The 25,355-nt window shown below is 45.2% G+C and overlaps 1 protein-coding gene across 8 annotated transcripts in view; it reads left to right on the top strand.

The window, feature by feature from the left end:
* The window catches only part of SRPK2 (SRSF protein kinase 2), a 222,111-nt gene that overhangs the window by 191,534 nt on the left and 5,222 nt on the right, over positions 1 to 25,355 (top strand). For 5 of the 8 annotated variants that reach the window (XM_069461365.1, XM_069461368.1, XM_069461370.1 and 2 more), the window contains 6 exons: positions 1,079 to 1,325; positions 1,901 to 2,383; positions 10,891 to 10,991; positions 11,097 to 11,204; positions 16,081 to 16,150; positions 16,806 to 16,898. In XM_069461365.1, the coding sequence (XP_069317466.1) occupies positions 1,079 to 1,325; positions 1,901 to 2,383; positions 10,891 to 10,991; positions 11,097 to 11,204; positions 16,081 to 16,150; positions 16,806 to 16,898 (1,102 nt within the window). Of the gene's footprint in view, positions 1 to 1,078; positions 1,326 to 1,900; positions 2,384 to 10,890; positions 10,992 to 11,096; positions 11,205 to 16,080; positions 16,151 to 16,805; positions 16,899 to 17,241; positions 17,335 to 25,355 lie in introns of all 8 variants that reach the window. The other 3 variants (XM_069461366.1, XM_069461369.1, XM_069461373.1) reach the window with 2 other exon arrangements.

The raw sequence follows: 25,355 nt of genomic DNA, 5'->3' as shown, positions 1-25,355 counted from the left end.
AGACATGTTTATAAATGCTGTGCATCCTTAAATATTTAAGACTTACTGTTTTATTAAGTTGAAGTGATTTTTACAGAGTCTGAGCAGTTAAAACTGTTCCAAGATCGATTGATCGTATGTATTTTCTGGAGTGCCGTTAGCCAAGGCTGGTGAAATGTGAGACGATACAGAGTTTGAAGTATAATTATTCTAAAACCACTTTACATTACTTCTGATTGGCTTGTAAGTTACCTGTTTTTCTGAAGCTGTTCTAATTGTTTTCCAGCCAGTTGTTACATATGAAAGAGTGATCTATTTTGTGGTCCTGTCAAAACACTGCATCCAATGAGACACCTCCAGTTCGGAACGGAAGTTCCAGAACAAGGGGGAACTGCAATAATTAGGCTTCCTGGCCTGCTGAGAAGTCTGAGAATCTCCCATAGTTCAGCCTTGGCCTAAGGCACTTGAGTTTACCGATCATTTGACAGATTGGCAGCTCTCATTGGCAGTACTTTCCAAGTCAGATGGCCATGACTGGAGACAGACAAGAACTGTGGCTTTTTCTTCTTTCCCCTTTACTTCATATGCTCATTTCGTAGAGTTCATGTTGTCTTGGCTGTTGATAACAGCCCAATATGAGAGACCCACACACAGCACAGTCGACCAACAGTGAAATATACCTGCGTTGGTAGGGTTTCTTTTTTGGCAAGGAAGAGATGAGATGATGTTACTTTGTATGTAGGCAGCAGCAAATAACTTGTAAGAGGAGCTTCTTATTTAAAGCCAAGTGTATTTCAGAGTATTCAGTTCTCTGAGAACTGGTGAAGACTTAATGGATTTAAGCTATATCCTCTGAGGGCAGGCCCTGGTAGTAGGCCCAGCATGTGATAATAGCCAGCACCAATTTTCTTTTTTTTTTTTTATTTTGCTGTAACCCTAACTACAAGGTGGGACTCACATGTCTGGACTTGTGACTTTAGTTGAAGGTGAAATGAAAAAACAAAGTTTATTGGTATTTACCATGCTGCCCAGAACTACTATTATGTGATGCTTTAAACAGAAGCAAACTGACCTGTGGTGTTTTCTTAACATATTATAGATAGGAAAAATATCTAAGAACAAAAAGAAAAAACTGAAAAAGAAACAGAAGAGGCAGGCTGAGTTATTGGAAAAACGCCTGCAGGAGATAGAAGAATTGGAGCGAGAAGCTGAAAGGAAAATAATAGAAGAAAACATCACCTCAGCTGTACCTTCCAATGAGCAGGATGGTGAATACCGCCCAGAGGTGAAACTAAAAACAGCGGGATTAGAGGAGGCGGCTGAGGCAGAGACTACGAAGGACGACGGTCAGTGTAGTCGGGGGCCTGGGAGCTCCACTGACGGGGACCTGCCAGGTCACCACAGGGATTGGCTTTGTGCTGCCGCCACAGCTGTCGAGGGTGATTCTCTCCAACTCCCTATTTGGGAATATGGGATACAGCCTGGCACTTTGTGAGCCATATGCCAGAAATATGTTAACATTTCAAAATGGTTTTTAAAAAAATGCAGAATGTCTGAGAAATGCACCACATCTCTATCACGCTAATGATGGTCCTTCCTTTATTTTGTAATTAACCTTTTACCTGTGTTGTACCACAAACCTTTTTCTTAAGATTACAGAGGAGAGGGTAGAAATGGAAGTGCAACTTTATTTATAAAGTTATTTTCCCCCAAAGCTAACTTTTCTCATGAGGAGGCCAGTTATTAAATAAATGAAAAATGAGATGTGGAAAACCTAAAGGTTTTGTCCCGAAAGCCAAGAGGTGTTTACTCTGTGGTAAATAAATTAAGCACATTCAAAATATGTCTTGTTGAAGGAATTAAGTGCCGCTGAATTAAGGAGAGTAACAAGTTCTAATTCTTAACCCATCAACTTTTTAAGGTGAAGCTGAAGACCAGGAAGAGAAAGAAGACACTGAGAAAGAAAATACTGAGAAAGATGAAGATGATGTTGAACAGGAACTTGTGAACATAGACCCTGCATGGATAGAGTCACCCAAAACCAACGGCCATATTGAGAATGGCCCATTCTTACTGGAACAACAGCTGGATGATGAAGAGGATGATGAAGACGACTGCCCAAATCCCGAGGAATACAACCTTGATGAGCCAAATGCAGAAAGTGATTACACATATAGCAGCTCTTATGAACAATTCAATGGTGAATTGCCAAATGGACGACATAAAATTCCTGAGTCACAGTTTCCAGAGTTTTCCACTTCATTGTTCTCTGGGTCCTTAGAACCTGTGGCCTGCGGCTCTGTGCTTTCTGAGGGATCACCGCTCACTGAGCAAGAGGAAAGCAGTCCATCCCACGACAGAAGCAGGACGGTGTCAGCCTCCAGTACTGGGGATTTGCCAAAAAGTAAGTGTTGCTTCCCATCAACTGTCTGCTTTCAGTGGTTCCAGGGTCATGCCTTGACAAATGCCATGAAAAGAATTGGCTGGAGGTAGCAAAGCTATGTATGTGAGCACTGATCATTTGCATTTTATTATTTTTATACCCGTGAACAAGTGATGTGATTGAAAAATATGTTCTGTGCCACTAGGCTTTCTCTTTCTCTCTGCATATCAGATCTCATTTCTGAGCTTTTCCCATTCTTTCTATATTTAGTCAGTGACATTAAAGCCTTTGCAAAAGCTTCCAGCTCTAGCAGTGTACACCTTGTAGCTTTCTAGAATGTGTAGTTTAGTTTATAATTTGTATCCTCCCATCTGATAGCGTTATGTTTAGTATTTGTTTGTTTTTCTATTTAAGATAAAATATGCCCTCTATTTGGCTCTATTGAGAAAGAAGTGTTGTATTTTCTTCTGATAGTTGTTCCTGATTATAGGACCTTGCCATTGATAACTGGCCAAGGACTGTAATTTTAAGGAAAGTGGCATGGATTAAAATGTAGTGACAGATTGTAGGTTGAATCTTGTGTTCTTGTCCACCTAAGAAGGCCCTGACTTATTTTGGGAGTGAATGCCAAGTGACTTTAGCAAGTGAAAACTGGGTGTTACAGTTGGTTTCCATTCTGGCCTGCCGTGGAAAAGCTCAGAAACCTCCTCTGCTCCCTCTACTGACAAGACTGTTCAGCGCATGAAGAGTAATTACTGAGCCAGCCCTGCAGACAGCCCAGCCCCAGCCATTCCTGCAGCCCCTTTCCTTCCAGCAGGATGCCAACTGCATCCTGATGTGTGAGCTGTTTGGTTCTGCAACTGGCCATAACTCAGCATCCTAAGAATGTGTTTTCTTGGCTTGGCTGGACATGGTCAACTCCTGCTCTCCTTTACCCTGGCCAGGGAGGGTTTGAAGGTGCTTACAAAATGGTTTCACATGGAATGTAGGTTCATTTCTAGGAAAGAGCAATAGTGAAATGTACCTTCTCCAGGTAAAGATACAGAAAGTAATTTACGAATTACCTTTTAAATTCATTTTTATTCATATTTATTTTGTGAGTAGCAGCTTGGGACAGTAACTTCAAATACAGTCAGCCCTCCTTATCCATGGGTTTCACATCTGTGGATGCAACCAACTTTGGGTCAAAAATATTCAGGGGGAAAAGAACCCCTATGTCTGTATTGAACATGTACAGACTTGTTTCCCTTGTCATTTTTCCCTAAACAATACAGTATAAGAACTATTTATTTACATAGCATTTACATTATATTAGGTAGTATAAATCTCAAGATGATTTAAAGTATACAGGAGGATGTGCATAGGTTATATGCAAACACGACGCCATTTTCTACCAGGGACTTGAGCATCTGTGGATTTTGGTATCCTTGGGAGGTCTGCGAACCAGTCCCCCTGTGGATAACGAGCGACGACTGTATATCAGATTAAATCTCAGCTCAAAACTTAATAGTTATGGGACTTTAGTTTCTTAACCTCCCTGAGCCTCAATTTATTCCTCTGTCAAAGGAAATATTATTAGTATGGAATCAAGTAAAACAGGTAAATGGTATAGGTGGATAAATAATAACATGGAATATATAATAACAAAAAGATTCTCAGTGACTGTAGGTTGCCTTGGTCATCACAAACCCTGCAGGGAGCACAGTTGCTACTTCTGTTATTGTGTCGTCAATATCCCAGGTCCCGGCAAGTAGAAAGGCTTATTTAGCACAGTCACTTGGTTTATAACTTGTAGATCCCGAGCCCAGGCCTCCTGGTTTCTGGTCCTGCTCTGTCTGCCGCATCATGATTCACAGTGGGAAGGGGGCAGGAGTAGGTGGTACAGGTTTACATCTGGAAAAAGAAAAAAATTCCCACATGACAAAGAAAAGTAGAGGAACCTCAGGTTGAGGTGAATGACAATGGGTGAAGAGAGGACAATTTCTAATTTAGATACAGTGTAAAATTCCACCGGAGACAGGTGATTAAACTAGGAGCATGTTGCTTGGGTGTAAAGAAGCATTAGGTACTTAGGCAGAGACTGTCCACATCTCTCGATAGGCGTGAGCCTGTGCTGCCGTCCCAGTGTGTCACCTCTTAGGAGGCTCTGGCTCACACGTGGGCCCCACTCTGCTGACCCTGCCACCTCAGCCTTTGTCCTCCCTGAGTGTTGCTGGCTCTGCTCTGTCCTGTCCTCCTGGGCAGTTCCTTAGTCGTCTTCAGGCGTCTTAAATGTTGGGGCCTCCCTGATCTCTGTTCTCAGCCCACTTCTCAGACTCTTCACATGGGTCTTCCCTGACTGAGCTGAGCCTGCCCATGATATCCACTCCTTACTGTGGCATTGACGGCCAAATCCACATTCATTCAGCAACTATCGAGTTCCAGCAGTGTGCTAGACCCTGTTGTGAGGACTGAGGACATAGCAGTCCGCAAAGCTGCAGTGCACTTGCCCTCATGGAGCTTACGTTCCCGCGAGGGTAGGTGGCCAAGAGAGCTGCCTCCTGCTAAGCCTGGTGAGGACGATGTAGTGTGACAGGGGCTGCTTTAGATCCCATGTAGACAGTGACAAGGTGGCATTTGATCAGAGACCTGAAGGATGTGAGGAAACAAGTCCTGAATCCAAGGAAAGCACATTGCTGGCTGCTCAGTTCTCCTGTCTCGAGGTTCATTTATCCACCTGTTCCCGTGACAGCTCCATCTGTGTGTCACTAGGGAACCTCAAACTTGACACTTCCGAACCAGAGCACCACTTTCCCTGCCCACCTGCTAGACGTGCTGCGTTGCCTACACTTGTTACCACCATCTCGTGTTGCTCCTTTGAGACACCTGGTCATCGTGTGTCCGCCCTCTTTCTTCTCTCTCATCCATTGGGTCACCATGTTCTGCCAGTCATACCTCCGAAGTAGGGGTCTTCCTCGCCTAGCCCGAACGTGAGCACCGTCACCGCTCGCCTCACCTGCTACAGAGGCTCTGTGCTGGCCCGTTGGCTTCGTGTTCTCTCCAGCTTTCATCCCCACCTGCCTTTCAAATTGCTCTTCCACGTAGCTGTTAGGATGTTTTTGAAATATGCTAATCAAACCAGTCTATTCTTCTGCCTGCAGTTTTTCACAGCTCCCACGCTCTATCGCAGTCTCCGCAGGGGAGTGTAGCGTCCCTGCGTAGCCAGCACCGCCCGTGGAGGCACAGGGAGAGCAAGTGTTAGAACGGAGAACATCTCTATAGTTTTTTTATTTTGAAGAATAGTACAGTGAACAACTATATATCCTCTGTACAGATTCAACATTAACATTTTGCCAAATTACATGTATTTATTTTGTACACACATTGTATGTCACAGATATTAGGACACTTCACTCCTACATACGTAAGCGTTCATCTCCTGAGAGATGAATTAAGGCATTCTCTGTCATAGCAATAGTACCATCATCTGTAAGAATATTAATAATTTCATAACACATCTATTATTTATTCCATAGTCAAATGTCCTCGGTTATCCTACAGTTCCCCTTTTTCTTCTTCCTGGTCCAGGACATGGTAGGACATGATGTCTTGCCTCCTGGCGAGGGCTTCCTGTGTCCTCCACAGGCCACAGCTGTCTTCCTCCTCTCCTCCCAGTCACACCTTCCTTAATTGCCTGGTCATTGCTCCTTTTCAGTATCTTTCTCCTGACCAGAATGTAAACTCCTTGAGAGTGCAGCACATTCTTATCTTTGTATCCTCAGCATCTAACCCAGTGCTAAGGTAAATATTTATTGAATAACAAACAAATGAGTAATATTTGGTTATATTCTTCTACTCTTCCCTTTCTCCTACCTTTTTCTAATCAAAACTTTACCCTATCCAATATATATACCATCTCTAATAGGAGGTGGGATTTTTTTTGTTGTGTTCTGTTTTATTTTTTTATCAATCCCAGCCTCTTACCAAACAGGCCTTTTCAGTGTTATTAAATTCTAGGGACGCACCAGGGACAGGATCTACTTATCTAGTCTTTTCTTGGAGACACTCAATTTTGGTTTCTGCCTTGGTCATTTGATAACCAGGGGCAGCTTCTCCTGTGGGAGGTGTTTTTTTGTTTCCTGTGTGGCAGGCGTATGGCCTAGGGGCGTGCAGTTGGCCACCTGGTACCACAGGAACATGAGGCTAGAGAAACAATCTTTCTTGAGAGTTTGCGTAGGTCCTTGTCACTAGAGCAGAGTGTGCACATCAGGGAATAGTAGAAGGCGGCTTGGGGCCAGACTGAGAAGACTGAAGAAGAACTTGAATGCCGGGCTAAAGAATGTACACTTTTTTCCTGGAGTAATTTGGCAGCCATTGAAGATTGAGAAGAGGAGGCAGGGTTCCTCTTAGATTATTAGCTTATAAAGCCATAGCACTGATCTTGGCTCATCACATCTGAAGGACAGAGGCCCTAGAGCAGGGTGGTCTTGTTTGGTTTTACCTGTGGAATATATCTGGAATCCTTTCATGTCACCTGGTGGTGACCCAGGTCACCTTCAGTCCATGCCTGCTGCTGTAATGCAGCCTCCACGTTCATCTCACTTCGGCTGGCGCTCCTCAGTCTGTTCTCTGTCCGGCCGTCCAGAGAAATCTCTCAAAAGCATGTCCCATCATCCTCCCTTTCCCCCTTAAAAGAGGGTCTCCACTGTTTTTCTCACAGAGCTATGCCCCAGGCATCCCTCATTGAAGTCAAAGAGCTCTCCAGTCTGTTCCCTGGTGGCTCTTTGATGCCATCTGCTCTCTCACCCCCTCCCTCTGTTCCCCTGGCTCATTCTGCACGCTTACATTGGCTTCTTTACAAAGTTTCTCAAAATTGAGAGCTCGTTTCTGCCTCCAGGCCTTTGCACTTCCTGTCTCCTTTGCCTAGAACTTCTCCACTCCATGGCTTCCTTTATTTGGGCCTCTCCCTGAATGTCACTTTCTCAGAAAAGACTTTCCCGAACATCCTCATTGTTATCCATCTCCTTTCTGTGTTTTTCTTCATAGCATATATAGCTCCCTGAGATGGTGTATGAATTACTATGTATTTACTTTATTGTCCGTGTTTCCAGCTGGTACATGAGTTTCCAGATTTGGGTCATGTTTTCTTCATGCTGTGTTCACAGTACCAAGAGAGTGCTTGGCACATAGAAGGTATCATCTTGGCACATAGAAGGTATCATCTTGGCACATAGAAAGGACTCAGTAATTATTTGTTGAATGAATGGGTCAGGTGTTAGCATTAAATCTCCTAGTTCTGCTACTGTTTCCTCGGGCCTAGTGCTGAACCTCCTCTGTATGGAGAGGATATTCGTGCCTTCCTTGTACAGACGTTTTATAATGTGAAGTTGGTGTGTGCGTAGCACAGTGCCTTGTGCATACGTGACGGCAGCTGTCTCTTCACACATTGCTGTCTGTTATCTTACTAGTTTCTAGGAGAGCTTCACGTGGAACAAATGACCACAGTGTCACCCAGAGACTGGGTTATCAAAGTGAATTAAGGGCCCCAGCCCTTCCTAAAATGAAATCTTCCCGCTTATTTGCTTCTTGGTATAATAAGCAGAGCGAAATTGCAGGCTTTTCATTTAGGAAGGACAGCTACAACTTGTCGTTTGTGTCACCAGTATCCATGAGAAGGAAAAGCTGTGACTGGTCACAACAGGGGTGACCTAATCAGAGAAGGTGCAGAGCAGAATTGCAATGATTATGCGAATGCAGCAGGCACAAGTTTAAATGGGTGTTTGTGGACGGGTGCTGTCAGATTCCCTAGTACTAGGAGAAAAAAGTCAGAAAAGCAGAATCTCTCTTACCTCCTGTTGTGTTCTTGTATAATTATCGAGATAAATTACCTAGTATGGTTTGAAACACACTGTATAGGCTGGGCGTGGTGGCTCACGCCTGTAATCCTAGCACTGTGGGAGGCCGAGGTGGGCGGATCGTTTGAGCTCAGGAGTTCGAGACCAGCCTGAGCAAGAGCGAGACCCCACCTCTACTAAAAATAGAAAGAAATTATATAGACAGCTAAAAAAATATAGAAAAAATTAGCCGGGCATGGTGGCACATGCCTGTAGTCCCAGCTACTCGGGAGGCTGAGACAGGAGGATCCCTTGAGCTCAGGAGTTTGAGGTTGCTGTGAGCTAGGCTGACACCACGGCACTCACTCTAGCCTGGGCAACAGAGTGAGACTCTGTCTCAAAAAAAAAAAAAAAAAGAAACACACTGTATATAAGCTGGGTAACTGTTTACAAACCTGAACCAGGAGGATAGCAGTATATCACCAAAGAGATTTTGTTTAGTGAACATAAATGAGGGATATTAAAAATACAATGAACTGTATTTAAATGTGTGGTGATATGTCTTTGAAAGTGTATTTCTTCTAGCTTAATTGAATTATGCAGCTCCCGGGAGGTGTGTTTAAAAACAACTCAGAGTGGGTGGCAGATTACAAATCACCTCCTTCCACTTGAGTACCCTCAGATAACAGCCAGCTCACAGTTACTGGTGCTCAGAAAGGAAGAAGAAATCAAATCTTGCGGTGGTTTAGGAGGACCACAGAAGGACTACTGTGGCTTCATTCTCTTCTCTCCTTAGAACTACTGTCTGAAGTGTGTGGAGGTGGGACGCACCCTTGGGTTTCCGCCTCTGCCTGCTCTCTGGTCCCTCACTGGCCAGTTACAGGAGCCGCAGCCCCTAGAGGGTGGTTCAGCGATCACAGCAGGGTGAAGCCCCTGATCTAGCCAGTCAGCCAGATGCTGTCCTGACTCTCCTGTGTTTGGATTGTTTCTTGTTTCTTTGGCAGGAAGGGGAGTGGTCTCTTCCTCTTTTCCTAAAAACTGAGGCTCAAAAAGTTTTCATTTGGCAGTCTTACAACTTATAGGTGTTGAAACTTAGATTTGAATCTAGATTCTGCAAATCTCAAATTCCATTTTCTTCCCTGCTGATTCTCCTTGATGAAGTGACGTGAGGGATTCATCTAGTCATTTCTAGTGTTGGCCGTCTGTCTACTCTCAGCATTGTACGTTTATCCTGGAGCTCTGTTCTCAGCCGCCATGTATCAGTGTATACATTTTCCCTTCTTTTGTGTTCTGTGCTGCTTTCTTTCTCATCATTTTCTGAGTTCCTGTGTTTCTTTTCCTGAGCTCATCCCAGCCTTTGGCCAGGCCCCACCGTAAAGATCACCATCTGTATACAGAGGAAGCAGGCATGTGGAAGGTATCAAGAAGGGAACATCTGTGCCTGGCTGGCCCAGGTTGAGCCACAAGCCCGAGGAACAGGTCTCAAGGGCTGAGATACTGGCCAGAATTCTCCTGGCATCCTTAGGAGCTCCATGGGTGCCTTGGGGGCTTGCCTGCCCACTGCCCTGCTAACCTAAGCAAGGCTGGCCTTCCTGCCTGGATAGGGCGTGCTGAGGTCCTGCCTGGATAGGGCGTGCTGAGGAGTTGGAGCCTCCTCTTACACCATGGGTCCGTAGCTCACGTATACCCAAAAGACGTTTAGTTCATTTTAGCAGTGCCCAGCTTTGAGTGAACCACAAAGGGCTATCCCAGGTGTGTTTAATGTTCTGCATTGAGCAGGCTTTTCTGTTTAGTTTGTAAACACCATTTCAAAATCACTTCTAAGATAAAAAGCTATGATTACATTTCATCCTTACGAGAAATCTGAGCTTGTAGGTCAGTTTGAGGTTTGGGGATGAAGATGCTAACTTCAGGATTTTATTTTTGGACCTCACCAAGTTATTTTTCTTTGTTACTTGCTCCCTGGTTAATGATGCTTGGTACAGGCATGGTCCAGGCTTGTCTGAGAGGTGCTTCTGGTCCTTGAAAGCCCTGGGAAGCCTGTCTCTGTGCCTGCCTTTGAGATTCCCTTGGGATCACACTGGAATTGAGAGTGACTTCGGAGGTTGCCTTTGTGGCCCAAGCCATCTCAGGAGACCTCTGCCTAAGTCTTCCTGGTCTAAAACTAAACCAGGATAGATTTAATCTGTATTTGTTAATCAGCAATCTTCTAGGCCTTGAGGTCTGTGTGTGCTCAGCCCAAGCAGCAGGAGATGTAGGATGTGTTGGGTGTGGGTGCCGGGGCCCTGTGGTCCTGGTTGTCACCAGGAAGTAATGGGTCACCCACAGCAGCACGCTCTGCCTCTGTGCTCGCTGTAGCAGCACACCAGCTCGCAAAGACCTGCCCTGAGGGCCTAGGTGTCATGGGGAGCGGCCACAGCAAGGCCAGAGTGTTCAGTGCTGGCCAGCGGGCAAGGGGCAGGGTTAAGGAGCAACAGCAAGGCAGTCACCCCAGTGTCCTCTGGGCTGGGCAGCCCTATTTGCTCTCTTTTGTGGAATATTCTCCAGAGGTGGGAAGATTTTTAATTCTGTTACTTAAGTTCAGCTTACGGTGTTCCAGGCCTAAGTGATCGTAGACCACCCTTTAGGGGAGGAGACTGTGTCCTGGCAGACACTGGGCTCACACGTGCGGACACTTACCCAGGCACTAACTGTCCTGCTGTTTGCTCACGCCAGCAAAAACCCGGGCGGCCGACTTGTTGGTGAATCCTCTGGATCCACGGAACGCAGATAAAATTAGAGTAAAAATTGCTGACCTGGGAAACGCTTGTTGGGTGGTAAGTAGAGTTTCTTTCTAAAACATTTTTGTCGTGATTCTGTGTGAGAAGACCCTTTTTTAATGTCTGTGTTCCTCCATGGTAATGCCATCTGTTCCCTTCCAGCATAAACACTTCACGGAAGACATCCAGACTCGCCAGTATAGATCCATAGAGGTCTTAATAGGAGCAGGTTACAGCACACCTGCTGACATCTGGAGTACGGCATGTATGGTAAGAACGGCCTTGGCCATTTTCTTCCCTCTGTTGGCTCATCCCTTTGATGCTCTTGATGGGGCCATTGCCGGGGCATGTGGCCTCAGTTTTTCTGACTGTGAGGCTTGTCCACTGTGGGCTTGGCGAGGGGAAAGTTGCTGCCTTGGGTGCCTTAAGAACGGGAAGAATTCTCCTCATGCCTGCCCTGTGTTTTCGGCCTGGTTTGGCTCGGTCTTGTGAGAGATGGTCTCTTTTTAAGTCCCTGCACGGCGCACGGCCCCGACAGACTCAAGTGTGGCGACACAGTGACCTCATGTAATTGCTGTTGGCCCTGAGAGTGGGCAGGTTGTTGAGTGCTTTCCCCTTCACTCACGTTGTAGGGGAGCAGGAGACAGCTGTCTCTCAGGTGGAGGCTGCTGAGGCTGAGAGGGTGGAGCCCTTCCAGGTGGCCTCTCCTGGGGGAGCCGGGGCAGGGCTCCTCACCCGCTTCCCAGCCAGGACGGATCTCCCTAGATACCAGCACGTAATCGCGCTTCCTTTACGAAGAATGATCAAGAGAATATTTTGGCTGATTGTTCTAGGGTGTCCAGTCACTTTTGAGACAGGAGCAGTGGCATATGCTCCCTCTGACTGAAGCCATTCCTAGAGAGAACATTCCAGAGAGAGCGTGGTGATGTCTCCCTAGAGGCAGCAGGTGCCTCTTCTGTATCATACCTGTTGCTGCTGCTTATTTTGCACGTCACAGGTTGGTTGTGTCTGAGCTCTCCCCAGCCCGCTGGTCATGTTTTGTCATTCTTGTGAACCTATGACTTGGTGTCACCAGTGGTCCCTCGCCCAGGAGTAGTTTCAGGTCCCCTTTCTCGGCCCTGTTTCCTAGCCAGCTCAGTGCTTTTCTCTCAGTGGGCTCTACTCTGTCGTTCCCACACTGGGAGAGGTGGGTTGCTTACTGTGAGGGTTCGTGCTTTTTCTGTTTCCTGTTATTTTTTATCCAAATTCTTCTCTGATGTTTAAATGAAAGGGCTTGTGTGTAAGGCACATGTCTTCTTGCTAAAAAAAAAAAAAAAAAAAAAAAAAAAAAAGGCAATGCAAAATAAATATGTTAATTTTCCATTTAAAGTTTAATTTAATAATTCTTTTGAATTTACTGTATTTTATGTGCTCTAATGCTAAAGTAAAAGCATAGTACCAGACAATATGAGAAAAAGTAGATGTTTTGTGTCTTTCAGGTTAGCATGATCTGATGCTAACTTGAACTGATATGGGCAAATAGGTCTGAAACACTGGGCCTTTCTAGCCCCTTGTTCTTATGGCTAATATTAGATAATTTTAAAATTATTCACAATTTTTGGGTTTTTCTGCATTGAAAACCAAGTCCCTGCCTTGGCTAAGTATAGAAAAGAATCGGTGGATTCACTGTGATGGTTTCGTTGAATTTAGAGACAACTATGTGGAGAGGCATTTGACCCCCTCTGTATGACCCGCAGAGGGAGGCCGTGGAAAGGGGGCCCGGGGAGCAGCGGGGAGCAGTGGCGCAGCAGGGAGTAGCCCCCTGGGAGCCAAGGGCCACGCAGGATGAGGGAGGTCAAGCTGCACTGGTCACCAGCATTCGGCCCTCCCTGAATTAGGTGCTAAGAACTCTTTCAGCTCTGAAATCCCGTGCTTCTAATTTTGGGTATTAAATTTGGTGATAGAAAAATAGGACAAAGATGTGGTGAGAAAATGATGGAGCTGTCAGCATGGTTTTGTGCCATGTTATCTGTCCTGCCTGCCTTAGACAAGGATTTATCCTCCACTCAGGCTCTGTGTCCTGCCAGCTTCTTGCAGTGTCTCTGTGAGTATGGGAGTGTGAACACAGTGACAGGTCCCAAGGGAAAGCATTCTCTGTCTCCTTTCACCTGCCCCTTTCCCAAGAATTAGGCATAAGCTCCCTCGGTGCTCCGTATGGTTTTTATTTTTTTCTTGGCTGGTTGTCATGAGAGTGATTTTTAGGAACAGGCAACTCTCATTCTTCCCTGCTGACCCCACCCCTTAGGCCATGGCTGAGAGGTCCCTTTAGTTCTTCCTCCGATAGCCTGGGAGAGATGAGGCAGTGTTTTTCCACCTCCACCCTTTTGTTGAAGTTTAAAAATATTACAGCATATTAAATTTGACCTTATAATACCAAGCTGTCATAAAGCCACAGATTGTTCATGGTGCTAAATCCTGTAGTCCTTTGAGCTTATATATAGCATCAAATCTCACAGAGACTCCGCTGGGAATAAGAGCTGACGGATGTGGCCCAGTCCCCTTCTGTGTCAGAGAGGAGAACTTTAGGTTCTGCAGCTGCAGAAGCACAATAGAATGAGGCCTGGTGTCAGTTTTCAGATCTGTTTTTCTTTTCTTGAGCTTTGGGGCCCTTCCAGGTGTAAGTGTATATGATGTAAAACTCCTGTGTGGCTGAAGTGCTGGTTTCTCTGCATTTTTGTGTCAGAGTCCCTAACTTCTTACGGACTCCATGCACAGTGCTAGTCAGTGCCATACAAACAAGAAAAGCCATTCTGACAAAAGTCACTGAACACCTTCAGCACTGGTCACATCACAGAATAAATAAGTGATCTTATTTAATCAGAATGGGGACCTTTGGCATAGGAAGGCGTTTCAGGAAAGAGGCACCTGGTCTCCCAAGAATCCAAAAACAGAGGCTGGTCCAGGGGAAAGCCCTCTGAGGGGACCAGGACAAGCACAGAAGGCAGAAGCCAGAGTTCCCAAGTATTAAAAGTAAATAGTTAAGGTTATATTGGGAGTAACTTGAGTTAAAGGCAATAATCTTCATTTTTTTTAATGCTGCTAGTGTAAAATTGTAAAGTAGAAAAGCAGGTGTTTTTGTTGTAATGTGCATTCACCCTGTTGTACAAGTCATATTTGTTAAGAGAGTATTGTCCCTCTCCAAAGAACTAAAACTAGATGACATTACAGGGGAGCTTCCATTTTCCCTCTTCCTTTTTTAAAAAACTATTTCATTGATAGGCTTCTTTCAGTGTTTCATTGGAAATATATGGGGTGTTAATCAAAATAGTCATCTTTTAAAGAACACTTAGGTAACATTATTTTGGTGTTAGGCAGTAGGAATTATGTACAAAGCTGGGTACGGTGGCACACTTCTGCAGCAACTGGGGAGGCCAAGGCGGGAGAATTGCTTGAGCCTAGGAGTTCAAGTCCAGCCAGGACAACATGGTGACACCCTGTCTCTTTGGGGGAGGAGGGGAGGAAATATATACAACCAGACTGAAATGTTTTTGAAAATTAATTAAAGAGTTAGCACAGGACTCAAGGCAGGGGTGAAAGAGCAACTGGAGCTTGCATTAGAACTTTCCATCCAAGTGGCTTTTCAAGTTCTCTTTCTCCCTAATTAGGGTTATCACGTTTTGTGTTTGGCTTGTAAGGGATTGAATTAATTGCTTCCCAGACTAGAAAGACTCTTCTGGCCATTGAGTATGTAATCCAGTCGTTCCCCTTGGAATTGGGGCCAAATGTAGGGTGTTCTGTGCTGATGTGGGATTAGTTCAGCTGTTTATATTGCATGGGGCGGAGGGGCCCAAGTTCGGGCCTTCCCGAGTGCTCTGCTGGTGCCTTCTGGTGCCTTCTGGTGCCTTCGTGCATCTGCACTGCTGGGACGACCAGTCCACCCTGTGCTGAGCCTCAGCATGTCTGTGTCCTGCTCAGACCCCAAGCTCAAGAACCAGAGCTCTTTGCAGGTGCAGCTGGCAGCAGTCTTGTCACCCTGCTTCCCTCCTTCAACTGATTCACATGCAGTCTTTTTTTAAAAATGATGAAAATATGATGTGGTTCTGCCCACTCCTGGTTTGTTAAAGACAGTGCTAGGAGAGACAGCCCCTCGCCCAGGCTGGCAAGTCTTCCCCTTATGGGTGCCTTCCCAGCATTCTGGTCATTGAAAGAAAGGGAAGGTAGGTTGGCACAGTAAACCTTTCTGAGTGTGGCTTGTCGGGGCAGGCGTGGGGGCAGCCACTGACCCACAGGTCCATTGAAGGGGGCGCTGCGCCTCTCAGCACTTGTCAGAACAGCAAGATCTCATTCAGGAGAGAGGGAACTATGGGAAAACCCAGAAATGGGATTTAGCTTGTTTTTTTTTTTTCTTTTTTTTCAAACATAGTATTATATTTGATCAGCAGAGCAATTGCAGTTGCTGCCTTTGTATATTGTTACTAACTTAAACCCAAGGTCCTGAGCTTTTTTATGAGCAAGGGAAGTGGGAACAAATGGCCTCTCCTACATGCTGGATGCTGAGGGACAGCTGACAGTAACCCAGGAAGCCCACCCTCCTTGACATCTGCTTCGTCTGGCCTTGGGAGCTTTTTTGTTTCTAGGTTTTTCTTTGGTTGAGTCAGAAATAAATGAAATGATGATGAAAATAGATGATGAGATGCTGAAAATGAAGGTCTTTGCTGAAAGGAAGCAGCAGGGTCTGCTGTTCAGGGGGCTCAGGTCAGCAAGCCGGTTGCGGGCAGGTGCTCGAGTCAGACAGGCCTGCTTGAGTCCTGGCTTGAGTCCTCCTGGCTCTACAGTTCATAGAATGGGGCTGTGCTTTGGCCAGGCCTGCACGTAGGTGCGGCTGACTCACTGATGTTTCACTTTTGCATCCTGCAAAATAAAGAGAATTCATAGCCCATATATATGTGTGTGTATCTTCCGTTAGGAGAGGTGTAAAAATATTCCTGAAGCTTTTTTTAACTTTTGAAAGAAACAAACAATTAAGCATTGAGCACTTCTTAGGAGGCTTTTTGGTTTGATTCAGATCCTCATAAAATGTAGGTCTCCTCTATAAGGAAAGCAGGTTGCTGACTTGGGGGCCAGCCTCTGTGAAATGCTTATTAGCATGTCGTCTGTTGTATCCTAGGCATTTGAGCTGGCAACAGGAGATTATTTGTTTGAACCACATTCTGGGGAAGACTATTCCAGAGATGAAGGTGAGTATTGCTGCATTCTGAATATCTCAGTCTGGGTCTCCTGCCAGTTCTGAACTTCTGGAGGGTGCTGTGTGTTTATACGGAAATAGAGCCATGTTTTGGTTTTCAAACACCAAATTCAGATGCTTTTCCTTTGAGTTTGAAGCCCCCTCAGTCTCAGTGAATGGGCAGGGTCTGCCTGGCACAGGCGGCACTCCGGAGAGCCCTCAGGGGCCCATGCCAGCCTGTCCTCTTGGTCTGGCACCGGGGCGTGAGCCCTGCTGGCCCGGAGAGGACAGGCTGCGCATACCTGAAGCCTCTCCGTGGTCATTTTGTCTGCTGATGTGCTGCCCATTTCTCCGGCCTGTTTGGGAGCTGAGCTAAAAAACCCTGGAATTCTGGCTTGGATTCCATCTATAAACCTGACCATCTCCATGCTTATTTGCTTGCAATGCTGGGGTGGCCTGGGGTGAGCTGGCCTCAGTCACTGTTACTGCTCCAGATGGTGCCTGAGGCCTGCCGATCCCACAAGCCTCTGCATGGATGTGCTGCAGACATTGTTGATTTGAATCTAATTTCTGATTTTTTACTAATTTCAATTTTTTTCCCTCTTCTTTTATCCCATCCTTCCCTTTGCCCCTCCCATTCCCATATCCTTTTTTTCTCTCCTCCATAGACCACATAGCCCACATCATAGAGCTGCTAGGCAGTATCCCAAGGCACTTTGCTCTATCTGGAAAATATTCTCGGGAATTCTTCAATCGCAGAGGTAGTACCTCTTCTTTTTGAAAAGCGCCACGATGCAGACAGAAATGGAATAGCAGCTGCCGATTGTAGCATTAATGGTGACAAAGGCATTTCTCCTACATTCAAAAAGCAACCCAGCAGAATTCCTGTGCTGATTTAAAAGTTGTCGGGGAAGACTGCATTTGGTCCTGAGCTGCAGTCACCCTGTGCATTGGCCCCTGAATCCGGCTGCATGGGGAAAGCCTGTGCTTTTGGTCATTCAGGTCACGCTGTTTCTGTCTGCGCGGGCGGTGGTAGTGTCTGCATGCAGTGTACTGATTAAACTGTCGTGTGTTTCTGTTTTGCTGGCAATGTTTCCCATGCAGATCACATAGCATTGATCATTGAACTGCTGGGGAAAGTTCCTCGAAAATACGCTATGTTGGGGAAATATTCCAAGGAGTTTTTCACCAGAAAAGGTAACGGTATTTATGCAACAATAATTTTCAGCATAATCCTCTCCCAAAAGGAGAAATTGTGCATTCGTGTTTGGGCAGTGGAGAAAGATCTCGACTTTTACATCTGGGGATTCTACTGAAGAAAGCTCTCAGGAAATAAACCTGACCCATCTGATACCTGTGGAATAAGCGTTTGGAAGAGAACAACCTTACTAAAATTCTTTTTCTACTCCACCTCTCTCCCTCTTATGCCAAGCACCAATCCATGTATTCAAGTATTTGTGAAAAGGAGTTTAAGTGATTTTTTAAAAAGCAGCGAGGTTTATCTTTCCATTTTTCATGTTCAGGGACCCTGTTTGGTGGAACACAGGCAGCCTAGAGACGGAATTAGTGAATGTCCATGGACATCTTCTTTGGTCTCTCTGAGCTGTGTATGTAGTGAGTGTACATCACGTTCTTAAAAATCAAGTCTTATTTTCCCATTATGTCACAGTGTGTTGCAGTGGTTTATTTTAATGTTGTGGTTATCACTGACCATGGACAGCTGTTTCTTTGCCCTGTGTATCCCCAGTTAGCAAGCAATCGTTAACAGTACCCAAAGGCCCCGGGACTGTTTTTAAAAACCCTTCCAAGGGCTTTGTGATGAGCATAGTTGGTCCTCTTAATTCATGTTGCTCCAGCTTAGATGTTTTTGGTTGTAATACCCTTTAATAAAGAACTTTTAAAGTTGACATTGAGTATGACATGGAGTTTCTAGAAATTTTTGAAAGTCCCAAGTACTGTCTCCTCTGCTTTAGCCAAATTTGGAGAACCAATTTGACTTTATATTTTCCTATAAGATAAATTTTTGTAGAGCAGTAATCCTGTATTATTCACTTTGGTGACTGCTTTGGGAAAACATTCCCAAACCATGTTTTCCTCTAAACTGCACAACTATCAATACAGAAGAGGACTTCTGTGGCCAAATACGGGTTTTTTCCTCCCTCACACCGAGCAGTGGACACCAATTGGATATCCTCTGATTCAACTCTGACACCATGTACCTGGAGATAGCATCAGATCCCACAGGGTGAGGGCCCACCCCAAGACACCCCACCCCCAAGACAGCAGTCACAAGTTGGGCTTCCAGAGCTTCTGATCCACCAGCTTCAAGTGGGGTTCCCACAACCCTTCCCTCTTTGGGTTTGATTAATTTGCTGGAGCAGCTCACAAACCTCAGGGAAACACTTATTACATTGACCGATTTGTCATAAAGCATATTACAAAGGATTTAGATGAAGAGATGCGTAGGGTGAGGTACGGGGGAAGGGGTGGGAGCTTCCATGCCCTCCCGGGGTGCGCCACCCTCCAGGAGCCTCCTCGTGTTCAGCTCTCTGCAAGCTCTCTGAGCCCCGCCCTCTCTGATTCTTACAGAAGCTTCATTATTACATGGGCATGATTGACAACCATGCAGAAATGTGATCAGACCGAAAGCACATGGTCTAAACCCAGCAAGGCCTGTCCAGACTCTTCCTGGCCTCCCTGTGTAGCATCCCTCCCTCCAGGGAATGAGGCAGGACCCTCTGTGGAATGAGGGTCTTCTCACCCGCAATCAGATTAGAGTCCTACCTTGGGCAGGTGCAAGGAGGACAGGAGAAGGCCAGAGAGAGATTCTGTCTGCCAAGGCTGCTCCTGAGGCCTAAAGTGCCCCAACGTATAACAAGGACTACGGGAGTTATGAGTCGGGAGCTGTGGATGAAGACATATACATATACATATCTCATAACACCACAGTGATGCTCAGCTAACCCGTCCTCATTTTATCCTTTAAACTACATTTTTCTGTTAAATGTGTGAGACTTGAGAACCAACCGTGCTGAACGTGGTGGTTCCTGCTGTACTTACTCTGGGCACGCTGACCACACCGCTTAGCTTTTACGGGATCACCCAGTGAAGGCAACTTGTCAGATATGTAATTAGATGTAATTTTTACGTTTAATAATTAGATGTAATTATTTTTCTCACTATCTTTTTAAGACGTACCACAGAAAAAGAAGTCGTCAGGAAAAACCATTTTCCATACAATCTGTAATAATTTTTGGTTCTGAGAGTTTAGTCCCTGAGCCTGGATCACGTGAGTCAGGTACAGTCCCCTCTCTGCGCAGACCGAGTAGAGTGCAGGGCAGGAGCAGTGCAGGGCAGGAACGGGGCTTTGCGTGGAACCGTGTGTGGTGGCAGAGCTGGGGGTTAAGCCTGCTGTGAGACTGGCTCCTCACGCCGGCTCTGAACTGGGGCCTCCTCCCCCGGCAGGAGGGTCCGTTGGGCTGTGCTGTTGCGAGGTGGAAGAAAGGATGCCTGCGCAGCATGCCAGGCAGCAGCAGCTGCTGCTGTTACTGCCACAGCACAGTTATACACAGGAAAACAGGGAGCTTTTGAATTTCTACACAAAGTTTCCTTAGGAAACTAACAGAAAATGTTATTTGAAAGTGGTTGGAATAAGGAAAAGCTCTGGATTGTTGTTTATTTTAATGAAGGCAGATTCTGCCTTCCACATTTCAGAATCTTTCTAGACCCTGCAGGAATGGCCTGGCCCCCGGGGGGGACTTGGTTCCTAGGTGACTTGCTGTGAACCCCAGCTGAAGTCCTCACCTTTGGACTTCAGATGGGAGTTGGGCGAGAGGGTGGCCCATGAGACATTCGCCTGGTGTGTTGTGGGCACAGACCGTGCCTGACCTGATGGTGCTCCAGAGGGGAGGGAGCGACCTGAGAGGCAGTGGCCGCAGCGCTGCTCCTCCAGCCAGGCAGGCACCCGGGTGCGAGGAGCCTCACCTGCTTCCCTGGGCAAAGGCGCACGGGGATTCTTCCTTTCGTGGAAGCCTTTCCTCAGCAACAAGGGGCTGCTTAGAGTGACCTGGCTCAGATTTCCTCCTTGTCTGTTGTCTGCTGTAGAGGGGCTTGGGGACCACCTACTGAGCACCGTAGGAAGTAGGGGAAGAGGGACCAAAGGAAAGGCATGGAATGCTGAGGAAATGAAGTCACAGGGGCAGCCTCTCCGGGCAGCCTGCGGTGCTGGAGCTGCTCTGGGAGGCAGGAGGCAGCGCTCCTAGGCTGGGTGCCTGTGCCTAGTGGGGCTGCAGCCAGAGCGCCTGCCCTGGGCCTCCCCTCAGCACCCGCCCTGGGACGGCTCCTGCACGTGCACCTACAGGGTGCCTCGCCATCTAGGACTTGTGTGCTTGGGTTCTTCCTGAGTAGCTTATTTGAAGGTGCCTGCAGAGTCAAAATGCATTTGGCTTCCTTCTCAACGATAGACCCGGTTTGACTTGGTGTTACTGTGGTAACTAGAGTACGCTTTCCCTTCCTTTGGATGTAAGGGAAAATTTGTGACTAGGTGACAAATCCCCTAAAATGACTGGGAATTGGGACTTAAGTTCTTTCCTGATTACTGTTTATTCATAATGGCTGTGGAGATCAGAAGGGATTTAGCTTTTTACAGAAGTCTCAGGATAATGTTACGAGGAATGAGGCCCTGTCATGAAAATAGATTTCACCATGTCCCTTAGGAGGAGGGGAATGGTTTGTTGCATGAAAGATGTGTTTTGGCATGTCCCCTAAGTATATGTGAATGTACATTTTGAGAATAATGGAAATTTAAAGTGTATCCATGGCCGGGCGCGGTGGCTCACGCCTGTAATCCTAGCACTCTGGGAGGCCGAGGCGGGTGGATCGCTCGAGGTCAGGAGTTCGAGACCAGCCTGAGCAAGAGTGAGACCCCCGTCTCTACTAAAAAAAAATAGAAAGAAATTATATGGACAACTAAAATATATATATACAAAAAAATTAGCCGGGCATGGTGGCTTATGCCTGTAGTCCCAGCTACTCGGGAGGCTGAGGCAGTAGGATCGCTTAAGCCCAGGAGTTTGAGGTTGCTGTGAGCTAGGCTGACGCCACGGCACTCACTCTAGCCCGGGCAACAGAGTGAGACTCTGTCTCAAAAAAAAAAAAAATAAATAAATAAAATAAAGTGTATCCATTTAAATTTCTTTTCTAAAATACCTTTGTGCCAGAACTGGTAAAGAACAAAGCAGAGTTTAAAACTGCGGTTAATTTGTTTAAGTCACATTTGAAAATAAGTTCTTGATTGAGAGTGATTTCACAGAAGCTTTTCCTGCTTTTTGTTCTCCTGGATGAGACACAGATGTTCCTCCCACCCCAGGGCCAGAGAAGAGGAGTAGGGTCTTATGTGTTACAGCTAAACATGAAATGAAGCTAATTGACACCTTATCTTCTTACTTATAATTCAGGGAGTAATGATCATGACTAGTTTGAATCAATCTTTGGCAAGGAAGTTTAAAAATTAAGCCGGATTTTGGGCAGGGAATGTACTTACTGCTCTCACCCTATGAAATTAATCTCTGAAGGTTAATTGCTGGTTATTCCTTCGAGTGTGGCTCTTAGCCCCCAAAGGCCAGTAAGAAACGAGTGTGTCAAGAGGTGGCCCAGTAGAAATCACCGCCTCTGTGGATTTTGTCCCTGTCCTGTCTCTAAGAAGTGGGTGGTCCCCCAGAAGTGTCCCAGCCCTCAGGTGATGGTGGGAAAGCCAGTGCAGCCAGGAACAGACCTCACTGGGCTGCTAACCGGGAATTCTTCTGACCCATCAGTAGGCATTATTTTACTCAAAATTGCTGTGCTGAGGATGGAATTATTAAAGAAGATAGTTTACTTTAAAAAAAAACAAACAACAAAACTAGTTTCCAGATGAGGGCATCAAGTATGTTGGGATAAAAGTGAATGTGTACACAGGTGTGTGCGTCAGACTAAAGGCCTTAAATGCAATTGAAAATTTCAAAAGTGTGATATGCAGGAAGCTTCTGTGTAGCAGCATAAAACCTACATTGCCCGTGTGTCGGGGACAGCGTCAGGAGAAGTGCTTTAAAGTGGAATAGCCAGGGGACAGTGCAGGGACTCTGAGAACTGTGGGCCTAAGCCTGGGAGCTGAGTTTTAAAAAGAGATACTATATTGCATATTTTTAATTTAATGTTTGAGCTGAAGCTTATTAGAATGTTTTTAACTTATCTCCAGAACACCTAAAAATCAATAGATTCTTTTATTGTTGTAAAGAGCCAAGCTCTTTTATGGGTGATTGACAAATCACATGGGCTAGACATTGTTACTGCCCCTCCCTGATTTTCTTGTTTTCAGGTTTTAAAATAGTCTCATGTCATTGCAGTTTTGTAATAGCAGAGATAAATGCCAAGATCAGGCATCAGAATGATTTATGAACTTGCAGGGTGTGCTCTGAGGGCCTTTGTTGCCTTTGGAAAGACTGGCAAGGAAGGGCAGGGGCCACCCTGGAGGCGTTGCTGTGTGCAGGCCTCGCTGTGGGCAGGCCTCGCTGTGTGCAGGTCAGTGCCTGACTCCAGGAGGGGTCATGGAAGGCTCGGCCCAGGGCTGTTTGTTCTCAATATGAGCTTGACTCTTTGTAGAAATAACTAAGTTTCCTGAAACTAGGTAATGAGTCTTAAAACTTTTAAAACATAAGGCTGGGCAAGGTGGCTGTAATCCCAGCACTTTGGGAGGCCAAGGCAGAAGGATTGCTTAAGGCCAAGAGTTCTAGACCAGCCTGAACACAAACATGGTGAGACCCCGTCTCCACAAAATAAAAAAATTAGCTGGGCATGGTGGCGCATGCCTGTAGTCTCAGCTACTTGGGAGGCTGAGGCAGGAGGATCCCTTCAGCCCAGGAGTTTGAGGTTGCAGTAAGCTATGATGATGCCATGGCACTCTAGCCTGGGTGACAGTGTGAGACCTTGTCTCCAAAAAAACAAAAAGCAAACTACTTTAACCAGCGTTTCATCTTAAAACATTAATTCTAAGTTATAAAAAGTCTTTTTTTTCCTTCTCTGTGATGGACCTTAGAAGATGAACTCTGTGAGCACAGGGGCTTGGTCTATCTTGTTTACTGCTGAGTCCTCAGTGCCTAGATTAGTACCTGGCAAAGAATAGGTTCAGCAAAAGAAAAAATTTTTTAAGCCAGTCAAATTTAGCAGTGGAGGGTTGTATACCAACCAGCTTTAGTGACACTGATGTTAATGTTAATAAGTTCTGATAACCCATTACATTACCGTTGGACCAGCCTATTCAGCAAGTATTTACCTATGAAATTTAGAAACATTAACATGTATCTTCTCTTGGTGGAAGACTTTGTGAGCAGGAAGTAGGGTGACCCTGTGTCCCAGCGTGCCCGGGCCTGTCGTAGTGTAACGCCTGCTGTCCTGGCATCATTACTTACAGTACCCCCTTCATGCTCATGCCTGGCCCTGCTTGAAGGCTCCTAATAAAGGTTTCCCCTGCCCCTCCCCCAGTCATAATGAAAGGATGGCATGTTGATGATTCTGTGCCCTAGAGGCAGTGTAGTGACACAAACACTCAACAAAGACACTGCAGACTCACAAACCACAGGCCACACAACTGATCAGAGGTTTTAGTATTTTAATCATTCAATTTTAAATTTTAGCATGTGGTACAAAAAGCAATGACATGATTGCTGTAACAGGTTCAAGTAATTTCCATTATAGTTCATCCCATTTATTCCTGTCATTTACCTTTGAGCTACTAATTAGTGAGATATTTGTTTTTCTTGCATACTTTAATACATTCTTTGGAAGTTATTTTGTTGTATGCTTTGTATTCATTTTTTTAAGGATAACTTTATTGAGATATAATTTACATACCATACAATTGACCCGTTAAAAAGTATGCAGTTCAGTAGTAGAATATTTATAGAGTTGTACAAGTGTTACCAGTATCTAATTTTAGAACATTTTTGTTAGAATGTAACCCTGTGTTCACTGTAGTCATTCTTTATCCTTTCCACCCCAGCCGCCAGCAACCATGAATCTGTTTTTATTTCTATGGATTTGCATATTGTGGACATTTCATATAAATGCAATCATTCCATGTGGTGTTTTGTGTCTGACTTCTTTTACTTACATAATGTTTTCAAGGCTCATCCATGTGGTAGCAAGAATCAGTACTCTTATTTTCTATATGTACAGATATACCACATTTTGTTCATCTATGAGATGAAGGACATTTGGCTTGTTTCCACTTTGTGGCTCTTATGAATAATAATGCTGGATCATTAACATACAAGTTTTTGTGTGGATATATGTTTTAATTCTCTACACGTGTGATAGTCGCACAAAAATTTTTAGTTTTGATGAAGTCCAATTTTATACTATTTCTTCTTTTACTTGTGCTTTTGATATCACATCTAAGAAACATTGCCTACTTCAAGATCATGAAGATTTACTTTTCTAAGAATTTTATAGTTTTAGCTCTTCAAGTTAGATTTATGATCCATTTTGAGTTAATTTTTGAGTATGTGATATATGAGGTAAGGTTCATGGTTTTTTGTTGTTCTTGTTGTTTTGTTGGTGTTTTTTTTTTTTTTTTTTTTTTGAGACAGAGTCTCAGTCTGTTGCCCCAGCTAGAGTGCCGTGGCGTCAGCCTGGCTCACAGCAACCTCAAACTCCTGGGCTCAGGCAATCCTCCTGCCTCAGCCTCCTGAGTAGCTGGGACTACAGGCATGCGCCACTATACCCAGCTAATTTTTCTATATATATTTTTAGCTGTCCATATAATTTCTTTCTATTTTTAGTAGAGATGGGGTCTCGCTCTTGCTCAGGCTGGTCTCGAACTCCTGAGCTCAAATGATCCGCCCACCTCGGCCTCTCAGAGTGCTAGGATTACAGGCGTGAGCTACTGCACCCAGCCCATACATATTTTGAACTCAAAATGTTTATCAATTTTGTCTACCTTCATAGGAATTTGTTCCAAGTTCTTAAATTTTGTCTTTTGCTTTGTGCTGCTAGTTCTTGGTAGATTTGCTTTCTATGTGTACACCATTGAAATCCATCCTAATCTCTTTTATATCACGGTTTGCTTTATGAATACCAGTATTCATGTAAATATGGCACTAGGGCTTGCCTTTGTAGTCCTCCCACAGGTAAAGTGAAACTTCATGGGCTGCTTTGTTTAATTCTGGAATATTGTAATTTCA

Source organism: Eulemur rufifrons, chromosome 29, assembly GCF_041146395.1.
Source record: "Eulemur rufifrons isolate Redbay chromosome 29, OSU_ERuf_1, whole genome shotgun sequence".
NCBI lineage: Eukaryota > Metazoa > Chordata > Mammalia > Primates > Lemuridae > Eulemur > Eulemur rufifrons.
The sequence above is the reverse complement of the archived record's forward strand: the minus strand, read 5'-3'. Positions and strand labels throughout refer to the sequence as shown.